We start from the raw sequence: 11590 nt of genomic DNA, 5'->3' as shown, positions 1-11590 counted from the left end.
GGAGTGTCTTCCCTGAGGGGTAGGGATCAGACCATCTTCTCTCTGAGCTGTGTAACCCAGCCTGCTTTTTGTGCTGGAGCAGGATGAGCACCAGAAGAAGGAAGCCCAGCCAGCTCTGCATTGTGCTGCAGAAAGGCTGCTGTGCTCTTTGGGCTGAGGGGAACTGGGTTTTCTGGGCCAGCAGATGTCCAGGCACATCCTTCTGCTGCCTTCAGCATGGAGCATTTGCTCCACTCTGCTGAATAACTCAAGACTGCCAAACATGCAAGGCTGTGTCCATGCATTGGAGCAGCTGGGTGCTGAGCCAAGAGCCAGGCTCCAGCAGGATGGGCTCCCAGCACTGCCAGTGTTGCACTTTGATCTCCTAAACCTCAGGGGCAGCAGGAGAATTGTGTGTGCCACATGGTTGTAGAAATTGGCTGGGGTTTATGTTTTTGCCACATCCAAGGAGCACTGTTGAAGATGCACAGTGAGCACCCAAGAGTGAAAATGGTGAGACTGAGATGGTTTTAGCTCCTGGACTCTCCTTCCCAACCTTGCTTTTATCCTCTTGCGCCTTTAATGTTGATGCTCTGCAGGTTCAAGTGCCAATGGCATTTCTGCTGCTCTGCATGAGGAATGTCCATCGCAGACCTGTGGCAGAAGGAACAAGTGACATTGGGGTGCTGCTGCAGAGCAGCATGGGCACAGCAGTGCTGGGCTCAGCACCAGAAGGTTGCAATGACCACAAGCTTCAGCCCAAGGCCATAAGGAAGCTGGGCTAAGGTCCTGACAGCAGAAGTTCTGATGCTTCAGCTCCACATCACTGCAGACACACTGAGGTCTGACATCCTCAAGCACTTTCTCCAGCACTAAATAAAAGGTTTTTGCCAGGACATGAACTCTCCCACCAGCTGGAGGCAGTGCCCTGGACCAGCTGTTTCCACCACAAGACATTGTGGCTTTCTATTAGGAAGAAGCAATGATTTGCAGGATGACAGCTTTCCACAATCCTCTGAAATCATGTCATGGTCCCTGGCCACTGTCTGGCAGCTGTGCCAGGCCCCGCAGTGCCTGCTCCAAGCCTCCGCCTTGGCATGGGATGCACCTCGTGGTTACTTTCATCTTTGAGCCTGGCTCAAGTTTCTTTGTTTCCTCTTTGAAGTCAAGGGGACCTTCCTTTGGGAAATGATTTTGTAGGAGGCTGTTCCTGCGCTGCTTTTGACACGTCCTGAGAGCATCTCCATGAGCTGCCTTGAGTTGCAGGGTGGGCAAAAGCAAGTTCCTGCCGAGGGATGGAGTTTTGCCCCGCTCCTGTGCCCGGTGCCGTGCACGGCACGGCCGCAGCTCGTGCTCGGTGGCACACCCGGCACGGCACGGCACGGCACGGTCCCGCTCGGCAGCCGCAGCTAAGCCCCGCTAATGCCTTGTGGACACGCTGTTGCTGGGGTGACCGTGTACATATTGCACAACCTCCGAAACACTTCCCTCTGTTTTGTAGCAACTCGCGCTAGAGAAGCGGCGTTCCCGCATAACCTCATCCCACCCCAGACACGGCCGAGCCAGAGACTCATTCCTGAAACGGGATGAGTCCCGGGAGGCTGCGGTGCCCAGCCCCGGGGGAAGCGAGGGCAAAGAGGATGGGGGTGAGCACAGGGGGTGCTCAGAGGTTGTGCTTGTGCCCTCGTGCAAGCTCTGAGCTGCACCCGAGCAGCCACAGCGCTCCGAGCTCCGTGTGAGGGTGGGGAGAGGGACACTCAGCAGGAAGCAGCCCGGCAGTCGAAGCTGCACCTCGGGGATGCAGCTGTGTGTGAACCTCGGTGTGTCTGGGGTGAGCGCTGGAGTATTCGGTTCATTATTATGTCCCTGGGGCAGGAGACAGCCTGGGAACATCCTGACCTTGATTAGAAGGGAAAGGCCCCCGGCAAGCTGAGCACGAAGCCTTTTGCATGCTCCTCCATCACATCACATCACAGGACCTGTGCAACCTCCCTCAATTCCTGCCCGTCCCGTGGGCTGCGGACCAAGTCACAGCCTCCTCCCGGGCTTCCTTTTCCGGGCTGCATGAGGAACAGCGGGAGCCGGCCAAGGACCGTGCTCCATCCCAACAGGGCTGTCATGGTGACAACAAACGCACAACAAAGCCCAGCCCTTAGGAACCGAAATCTGACCTGCTCAACCCGACCCCGTGGGCAGCTCAGCAGCCGTGGCTCAGCGCCCCCGTACCCGGCTCTCCCCGTGTGCCACTGCTGGGCTCCTTGGGCTCTGCAGCCCCAGGACCAGCTGGAGCTCCTACAGAAGAGCTGCCCACATGTCCAACTCCTCCTCCACCTGCTGCTGGCTCGAAGGATCCAGGCTCCCACGCTGCCCACAGCTGCCAAATCCTGCTGGGTGCTCCAGCTGATATTACCTGGCTCCTGTCTGGAGCTGTCAGCTGGAAGCAGAGCCAGACACCTGCTTTGGTGGGCAGCTGCAGGGCTGTAGGATAGGACTGTACCTTCAAGATTTAACCACCCTCCTCTGTGTGGCAGTAGTTATTCCCTTGCTCTTAAAACAGAGAGTTTACAGCTCCTCCCCACCTTCTGCAGGTGGGATCACACCCCTGGGTCCTTGCTGGCCTGCAGAGAGGCTGGTTGAAATTCCCACTTCACAGGCAGGCACTGTCAGCTCTGGCCCCCTGCACTTTGGAACCTGCTTTAGTATTGTATGAGGAGCAGGAAGATGTGTGATCAGGAGAGTCCTCCTGGTAGCTCCCAGGCTCTCTGGCCATGTCTGAGCTCTACCAGGACAAACCAGAGACAGGAAAAACACTTGGAGAGATCTGCCTGGACTCTGGCATCAGGTGAGCCTCCACACTTGCCCTTCCCACTCTGGACTGTCCCCTCCAGGATGTCCTTGCCATCCTGCCTCTGGCTGGGCTGTGAAAGAGCAGCTCTTGTGGAGCCCCTGATGGAGGGGCCCCAGGGTTGGTTTGGGGGCATAATAAAGTGGGGTCCTTCATGTGCCTGACCAGCTGGCTGGGGGCTGTGACACACCTGGGGCCTCTGGCACCAGCCCTGGCACTCACCTCTGAAGGGACAGGTAAGGTTAGTGATCCCTAACTCCCAGAGCTGGCTGGTGGTTACCTCTGGAGGTCTTCAGGCACTAATCCAAGAGAGAATCAGTGTGAGTGGGGTGCTCATGGCTTTGTCCAGTCAAGAACAGGCAACAGTGCCTCAGGAGAGAACAGGTACCCCTCAGCCAAGTGGGGGAGGTTGTCACTGGCACTGTCACAGCAAAATGCACTGGGTGCACAAGCAGAACTGATGCCTTGGGGCAGCTCAGCCGCAGAGAACAGGTACCCCTCAGCCAAGTGGGGGAGGTTGTCACTGGCACTGTGCCCCACAGCAAAATGCTCTGGGTGCACAAGCAGAACTGATGCCCTGGGGCAGCTCAGCCGTGGGGACACCTGTGTTTGTCCTTAACCTGCAGGTTCTCTGCACAGGGAGCAGGGCAGACAGACCACAGGGTGCCAAAGACTGATGTTTGAGCCACTTCCCAGTTCCCAAGGCTGCTGATTTGTCCTCAGGACCCCCAAGGCAGCAGCAAATCTCACACCGTGTGTCCCGGCTGTGCACAGCTCCTGCTGGTGCTGCAGCTGATCACCCACGATGCCCTGCACCCCTGAGCAATGCCAGGAGGGCACTGGGATCAAAGCAGGCTCTGGGCAAACAGCTGAGGTGGGGCAGTGAGTAAGAGCTGTGGGTTGTGTTGGGGCTCCATGACAACCACAATATTTGGGCACTGCCTCAGCTCGCAGCACCCACTGGGAGCCCAGCGTGTGGTCATGCTGCAGCTGCCAGGGTGGGCAGTGCTGGCTGGCCTGTGGCTGCTCCAAGGGTGTCTCACTGGGCCACAGGTGCTCACCACAGTCCCTGGCACACCAGAAAGGTTGGCATTGTCTCCTGAGCCTGGGCAGAGGCTTTGGTCCTTGGTGTCACCCACCAAGAGGACAGTTCCTCTATGGGGCATGGTGACTGTGTGGGGCAGGGGAAAGGGCTGGAGGGTAAGGCACAGCCGGGGTGCCAGGGGGAGGGAGTCTGTGCTGAGGGAGTGGTGGAGAGACCTTGTGGGTTGATGGTGGGGCCTCGGGGGTGCTGCAGTGACCTTGTGGGACAACGCTGGGGCTTTGCAGGGTGATGGAGCGACCTCGCGGGGTGCAGGAAAGACCGGTCAGGTGCCGGTAGGGTCTTGTGGGGAATCAGAGAGGCTTCACGAGGTGGTGGGGGTCCCAGAGGTGGTCCGGGTGCGCTGCCCGGGCTCCGTCTCCCCGCCCCGAGGGCGCTCCCGCCGTGCCGCGGCCCGGGGGGGCGGGCGGGGGCGGCCCGGCCCCTCCCGGCTCCATGGCGGCGCCTTAAACAGGCGGCGGGGCCGCCCCCGCCCGCCTCAGAGCGCGGCGCCGGGAGGCGAGACACTGACCGGGAGGGGACTGAGTGCCCTGGAGGTGAGCGACCGAGCGACCGGGACCACGCGCGGCCCCTCCGGTGCCCGTCCCGGGGCCGCTGCACGGGAGGGAGGAACCCGGGGGAAGGGCGGGCGGGGATCGTCGCTGCCCCGGCATCCCGCAGCCGCCGGCGGTGACCTCCCAGCCGGGCGGGGAGAGCCCCGGCTGGCGCTGCGGGGCCGTGCGGGCCCGGGGCGGCGGGAGCCCGCGGGAGGACGAGGCCGGGAGGCGACCGGCGGCATCCCCGCCCCGCCGCGCCTCCTTAGCGACGGTCGCCAGGCAACGCCCATCCTCCCTAGCGACGGTCTTAGGGACCACTCCCCGGCCCTCGCCGTGGCCCCGGGGCCCCATGCCAGCCTCTCTTGCCCGGGCACCCACCGGGCGAGGTACCCGCTCTGCACCTCGGGGTGCCGGAGAACCCTCCGGGTGCTGGAGCTCCCCGAGCTCTGCCGTGCCCGGTCCTGGCCGAGATGCTGTGGGTGCTCCACGCGTGGTGAGGGATGCTGAGCCGCCAGGGCGAGGCTGGCGAGGAGATGGCAGGCGGGGATGGGACAGCAGCAACAGTGCCGCCACGGGGTACAGAGACTTGTTGGCTACTCGTCACCCTGCAGGGCACCACGCTCGGCCCAGCCCTGGGGGCAGGTGACAGGGCTGGGGTGCTGCAGGCTCCGCACGGGGGGATGGAGGCAGGGGAGAGGTGGGGCTGAGGGCAGGCGGCGGTGCCGCTTCTCCTGATGTGCGAGCGGGAGGAAGGCGGACGCATTGCGTCATTCCCGGAGAGCACTCCCGAGGGGACAGACAGGCTGATGCACTCACTCCCCGCCAGCCCCGGAGCCGACAGCCTCGCTGCTGGCAGCTCTCGGCCAGGAGCCTCCATTCCCCAAGACCCGTTCTTGGCTTTCGGCCTCGGGGCTCATCCGAGCCTGCCGTCAGCCCCCATCCCACGCCCGCAGGTGCTGCCAACACCCCGATCCTGCTGCAGAGCCGCCACCCTCGCCAGCCTTCCTCCTCCTCCTCCTCCTGCTGCCCTCGAGGGCCTGGAGCAGCCGGCTGAGCTCTGCGTGCAGCCAGCAGGAGCCTGGGCGGTGCCGGGCCCGTCTGCCCCGTCCTGAGCACCATGGCCGGGAACGCTGAGATGGCATCCCTGGAAGAGAGCTTCCGCAAATTCGCCATCTACGGCGACACCAAGGCCACGGGGCAGGAGATGAACGGCAAGAACTGGGCTAAGCTGTGCAAAGACTGCAAAGTCACCGACGGCAAAAGCGTCACCAGCACCGACGTGGACATTGTCTTCTCCAAGGTGAAGTAAGTGACTTGGATGCCTTTGCAGCATGGGCAGGGTGTCGGTGTCTGGGTGTGGGGGTCCCCACAGAGCTCTGCTACCCCTGCTGTGTGCCCAGGCTGTGCTTCCCACTTGTCACGGAGCTGTGGGGGCTGTCCTGCAGTGTCCCACCTTCAGGTGGGACATGTGGCTGCTTCTGCAAGACCTAATAATGAATCAACTCAAATTTGGGGGTGGGAGGCTCAGATTTGGTGCAGAGATTGTGCCCCTGCTCCCACTCCAAGAACTGGGGTCGGCCTGGCTGGCTCTGCCAGGTTCCCATCTCTCAAGATGTGCCACAGGGAGCAGAGGAAGGTGCTCAGGGTTATCCCATGAGATGTGGCCCTTCCCTGGGCCTGGCCAGCTAACGCCCAAGGTTGGGGGGGAGGACTCTGGTCCATGGCAGCCACACGGGCAGCTTGAAGGACTAAAAGGTACCTGGAACTGCTTTTAGGGTCCCTGGGGACACAATGATGCTTCGTGCTCCACACCAGGGTCTGGGAACAAGGATGGGTAGAGAGCCTGATTCCTCCATGTGCTCTGTCCAGGAATTCCCATGTTCCTGGGTTAGGTCACACGGAGCTGAACACTGGGAGGTTTTTGGGTTGCAGGAGAGGAGGTTGCTGTGCTGCCCCAGAGATGAGGACCAGGAGCTCAGGGGAGAGCTACTCTGTGCATGTCCTTCCAAATTTGACAGGGGAGTGTGGTGGGCAACCCAGGCAGGCTGGGAGCAGTGGGGATGGATGCACTCCTCTCCTGACTCCAGCACTGAGTCCCAGAGCACTTCCATGCACCCTGGTGTTTGGTAACAGGGATTTCCACAGCATGTGGCTGAAAAGCTCCTGGAGCTCAGCACCAGCTGTGCCCAGCCCGGCCCATTCAGCTGTAGCTGAATTTTAGAACCTGGTGAGGTACCCAAGGGTGGTGTAGGTCAAAGTCAGAGTCTCTCTGATGCTGCTCATCCCATTTGGAGGCAGAACCCAAAGAGGTGCTGGTGGCAGCCTGAGTTTTGTCCTTGCAGAGGGAAGACAGCCCGTGTCATCAACTACGAGGAGTTCAAGAAGGCTCTGGAGGAGCTGGCCCCCAAGAGGTTTAAGGACAAGAGCAAAGAGGAGGCGTACGAAGCCATCTGCCAGCTGGTGGCAGGGAAGGAGCCCATCAACGTGGGTGTGACGGTGAGTGAGAGCCCCGGGGCTGTGGGAGCAGGAGTGATCATCAGGAGGGGAGGATGGAACTCTGCCCACAGCGCAGATGCTTTCTGGGAGACCCCAAGGCCCTGGGTGAGGGGGGACCTGAGGAGCATCTTCTTATCTCCCCTGTCTCCTGTCCCCACTGCAGAAAGCCAAGACAGTGGGAGCCGTGGAGAGGTTGACGGACACCTCCAAGTACACGGGCTCCCACAAGGAGCGCTTCGACGAGAGTGGCAAGGGCAAGGGCAAGAGCGGCCGGGAGAACATCGTGGACACCAGCGGCTACGTCAGTGCCTACAAGAACGCGGGCACCTACGACGCCAAAGTCAAAAAGTAGGGACGGGTGCCCGTGGCGCCACCGCCCCGGTCCCTGCGCGCCGGCCGCGGCTCGGTGCCCACCCAGGGACGTGCCCGTGAGCCGGGGCCCGGGGGGCAGCGCTGGGGCCCGGGGGGCTGCGCTGGGGCCCGGGGGCAGCGCTGGGGCCGGCCCGGGCTGGCGGGGTGTCGGCTGCCCGGCCTGGGGGCGCTGGGGAAGTCGCCGGGCCGCGATCTCGGCCCCAGCGCCGCGCCCGTCCCCGCTGCGCTGTGATCCCGCCGCCCCTCCCGCGTCCCCCGTGTGTCACCCCAGCCCCACACCGCACTAACAGCGCTGCTCCTCAGGGCTTCCCTGCCCCGCCGGCGCCCAGACCTTCCCTACCTCAGCCCCGGCTTTCGGGGCACTTCCCTCGTCCCACGGGGACCGCCGCCCGTGCTCCCCTCCGGGGCCCTGCCTTAACCCCGCGCCAGTCCCGCCACAGCCGCCTCCTCCCCTCCCCTCGGGGCTGCCCGGCACTCGAGGCTCAGACCCTGCGGTGCCGGAGCTGCCGGGATGCTCCTGGCCCAGGAGAGAGTTTGGTGTCGCCTGGCCATCGGCAAAGGTGTCCGAGCCGAACCCCCGTGGCGCCCCGCTCCCTTCGTGAAGCCCAAACCAAAGGATGCTGCAGGCCCACGCTGTAACCCGGCTCTGCAATAAACCCCGTCCGCACTGACGCTCCGCTCTGGTTCTGTTCACGGCCGGGCAGCCGGAGCCGCTCTGCCCCGGGGCAGCTGTGCCGGGGGCTTGGCCCTGGCCACCGAGGATTTTGGCAGCTCCTGGCTGGCCCCGAGTTGCCTGAGCAACCGCAGGCACACAAACACGAGCGCCTGGCTCCCGCTCCTGCTCTGTTTGCAACCAAACACACGAGCTCCTGGTAACGATCCCTGGGAGCAGGCTGCGCTCCAGGGTGGGACGGCAGCTCCGGGAGGGGATGGTCACTGCGGAGAGTGCATGAAAGCGGCTGTGGGGGCTGTGACCCCATCCCAGGCACGGGCTGAGCCTGCTGCAGTGCTGCTGGGGTGGCATGCCAGGATCTGCAGCTGCATATCCACCTCCGGGGTCACCACCCAGAGCCAGGCTCCCTAAATAACCCACGGGGGTTATTCCAGGTGCCTCAGCTGTGGCACTGGCACTGCTCAGGACGTGAGGGATGTGTCAGGGGCACACATGGGGCTGGGACAGGCTCACTCACTGCCGTGGCACAGCACTGCACCTCTGCATCCCGGACACCTGCTTTGGCAAACACAGAAGGAACAGGTTGTCCGGATGTTTTCTTCCAGGCTGGATTCAGCCCCATCCCCAGTGAGGGGGATGTACCTGTGGTGGGCTGGGGGATGTTAACTCTCCTTTCTCCTCAGAGTGGGTTGGAGGGAGTTTGTGGCTGTCTGTCCCTAAAGACTCTTTATGAACATCCAAACTTCCTCGAAAAAATTGTTGCTTATGGAGGGAGAGGCAGGGGGACTTTAACCCTTTGCTGACTCCGTTGCCCAGCTGCACAAATGAGCTGCAGAATTCCCAGGGCCAGACTGCCCTGCATGCCTTGAGATCTGTGGAGGTGACTCAGCCCTGTCCTTGGAGGCTTGGCAGAGTATTTTGGGAAGAGGTGAGCAGGTCAGGCCCCACAGGACTCATCCCCTGCCTGTGTGTGGCCCTGGTCAGGACCTGGTTGTGGAGCACAGGAGCTCCCATGTGGGGACAGCTCTGCAGGGGTTGCAGGTGTTGATGTGTTTCTGATACAGGGAAATCAAGCCTGGGAATCACAGAATCCTGGAATTATTTGGGGTGGAAGGTACCTTAAAGACAATCTCATTCCAGCCCTCACACCATGAGCAGGGACACTCTGTTGTTCCAAGCCCTGTCCAACATGGCTGTGAGTTTTTCCAAGGAATGGGGCATCCACACCTCTCTGGCCAGCCTGTGCCAGGGCCTCCCCACCCTGCTGCTCAGGTGATGCCACTGCTGCTCAGCTGGTGGCTCATCCAAGGCAGGACTGCAGGATCTCCCAGGACATCCAGCTCCATCAGCCTCTCCCTGCTCTGAATCCTGAACAGAAGCAGCTTCTCCACAGCCTGTGGAGCCCCTGCAGAGCTCAGGTAAGAGCTCACAGCTCTCACAGCTCCCACATGCTGCCACCCCCTGCACAAAGATGCTCCTCCTCACTCACTCCAGTGCCTCTTCAAGTCCTTCACTGCTTTCTCCACAGTTTACACAGAATTTCTCCCCTCCAGCCTTCTTGGTGCTCAAGGAGGCAGCTCCAGTGCACCCTGTTCCCAGCGTGGAAAAGGCATCTCAGTGATGCCAAAGCAGCCCCAGGAGAATTCGTGCCAGTACAGACTGGCTGGATCTGTTGGCTGCAAAGTGCCCCAGATCAGCCTGAAAATAATCATGTCCTCTGAGGTGATGGGAACAGCTTTCTGGGAAGAGTAAGATATTGATCTGGGTCTTCACCAAAAAGGGGAATCTCATAAATAGCAGTGTAATGATGTCCTGAGAGCTGCTGGCTCTGTGTGTGCATGTCCAAGGCTCCGCTGTTCATCCTTGCAGGAGGGTCTGAATGCCCTTCAGAAACAGCACCTGCAGTGCTGTGGCTGTGACCTGGCTACAGATACCTCCCACTGCTGCTCAAAGTGGTCAAATCCAGGTGGAGACACAGGTAGGTGCAAGGAATATTGCCTTGAAACTCCATTTTTCCTGAGCAGTGTGGGCAGGAAAGCAGAGGTTCCTGGAGTGGTTGGCAGGGGAGCACAGGGCTGACAAGGAGAGGCTGAGCTGGATTGCTCAGCACTCGAGAAGATCAAAACCTGAAGAAACTTCCACAGGAGCAGCAGCTCCAGCTCTTTCCCCAGTGGAGCTTGAAGTGGTGCCACAGGCTGCTGAGACCTTGGGGCATCAGCTGCAGATCTGCTCTGTGTGAAGAAAAGTGACACTGCCCAAAGCAAGGGCCTGCAGCCATTTCCTCCTGCTAATGCCCTTCCTCTGGCCAAGCATCTGCTCTGAGCTTGGCTCCTCACCAACCCAAGACAGGCACTTCCAGGCAGCCGGCAATTCCCTGGCAGCAGAGGAGCCAGCAGGAGGAAGGTGTCCCAGCCAGTGTCTGTGCTGTGTGCATTGGTCCAAGCTCCAGACATGAAGATATTTTCTCCTTCCCACTTGTCTCTCCCCCTTGGCCACTCTCTGGCCACGCTCCCACAGTGGAGAGATGTGCCAGACCTTGTCCCCTGTGGTGCCCAGAAACTGCCACCTCCCCTGGGTTTTGGACAAACCCAGACTCTTACAAGGTGATGTCTCATGCAGCCCAGAAGGATCAGGTGGGTGGTTGCAATTAATTTAGCTGTAAAATGTGTTTTCTGCCCCAAGGTACCTTCCCTAGAGAGCTCCTAAAATCATCTGGGCTCATGGCTAACATGCTTCTTGCTTTGACAGCAAGTTGTGTGGTGGGAATGAGGGAACTGGCTCCTCTGAGAGCTCCTTTCTCTCCAGGATGAGCAGTTTGACCAGAAATACTGATGAGGATGGATCACTCTGGCCCTCAAGGATACAGATTTGTTCCTAGGAGAGGGAAATAGTGGATACCAATATGCTCAGGGGGTTTTACCCTTTCTGTCCCTGTGCAGGATCACCAAGAAGAGCTCCTGTGTTGTCCAAACATCTTCTCCCCAGGGAACATCCCTCCTCGGAGGGCACTGTGCTGGTGCAGAGCAGGTCCTGGCAAACCCCTCCCCTGTGCAGCTGTACCTGCCCTGCTTCCTCAGTACTTTTCCATTTCACTGCTAGCCTGATGGACAACGTTTCCAAAACACACAGACAAGGCTGTAAATCGTGTTCAGACAAGATTCAGAGTGCAGCTTCTGTCACCTAAACCCAACACTTGAATTCAAGCTGCTCCTGTCAGTGCCCTGAGATTGCTGTGACCACGCGTGCTCCAGGCAGTGCTTCACTGCCAGCCACGTGCTCCAGCACTGAGCTGGAATATTGATTCAGTACCCTCTTAGATGGAATTCAATTAACTAAATTACCATCTTCCCAGCATGGCGTGGTTCCAGATAAAATGTTATTATCCAGGACTCATCCCTGCACTTTGTTAATGTAATAACTGCAGCAGAGTTGTGGGAACGCAGCGGGAGATGGAAGCAGGAAGATGCAGAGAAAGAAAACACAAGGCAAGGATTGGGTTCACCAGATTTAAATACAACAGGAGACACCATGCAAGGTGAAACTGGACATGGTGCATATTTAATGTCTGTTTGTTCCCTGTACAGAGC

General features: G+C 60.2%; 1 protein-coding gene across 1 annotated transcript; it reads left to right on the top strand.

The window, feature by feature from the left end:
- The first annotated feature begins 4337 nt into the window (after nt 1-4337).
- TPPP3 (tubulin polymerization promoting protein family member 3) lies at nt 4338-8001 on the top strand. The gene is made up of 4 exons (XM_041400869.1): nt 4338-4462; nt 5416-5767; nt 6805-6958; nt 7122-8001. The coding sequence occupies exons 2-4, from the start codon at nt 5580-5582 to the stop codon at nt 7308-7310; spliced, it is 531 nt and encodes a 176-aa protein (XP_041256803.1). The 5' UTR covers nt 4338-4462; nt 5416-5579; the 3' UTR covers nt 7311-8001.
- The last annotated feature ends 3589 nt before the right edge of the window (nt 8002-11590 follow it).

Source organism: Onychostruthus taczanowskii, unplaced genomic scaffold (assembly GCF_017590055.1).
Source record: "Onychostruthus taczanowskii isolate IOZ18803 unplaced genomic scaffold, ASM1759005v1 scaffold18, whole genome shotgun sequence".
Classification (NCBI taxonomy): domain Eukaryota; kingdom Metazoa; phylum Chordata; class Aves; order Passeriformes; family Passeridae; genus Onychostruthus; species Onychostruthus taczanowskii.
The sequence above is the reverse complement of the archived record's forward strand: the minus strand, read 5'-3'. Positions and strand labels throughout refer to the sequence as shown.

Excerpts from the sequence above, each read along its gene's own strand:
- TPPP3 (XM_041400869.1), top strand. The coding sequence starts at position 5,580 with ATGGCCGGGAACGCTGAGATGGCATCCCTGGAAGAGAGCTTCCGCAAA. Across the intron at positions 5,768-6,804 it reads ATTGTCTTCTCCAAGGTGAA|AGGGAAGACAGCCCGTGTCA; the intron begins GTAAGTGACTTG and ends TTGTCCTTGCAG. Across the intron at positions 6,959-7,121 it reads CCATCAACGTGGGTGTGACG|AAAGCCAAGACAGTGGGAGC; the intron begins GTGAGTGAGAGC and ends TCCCCACTGCAG.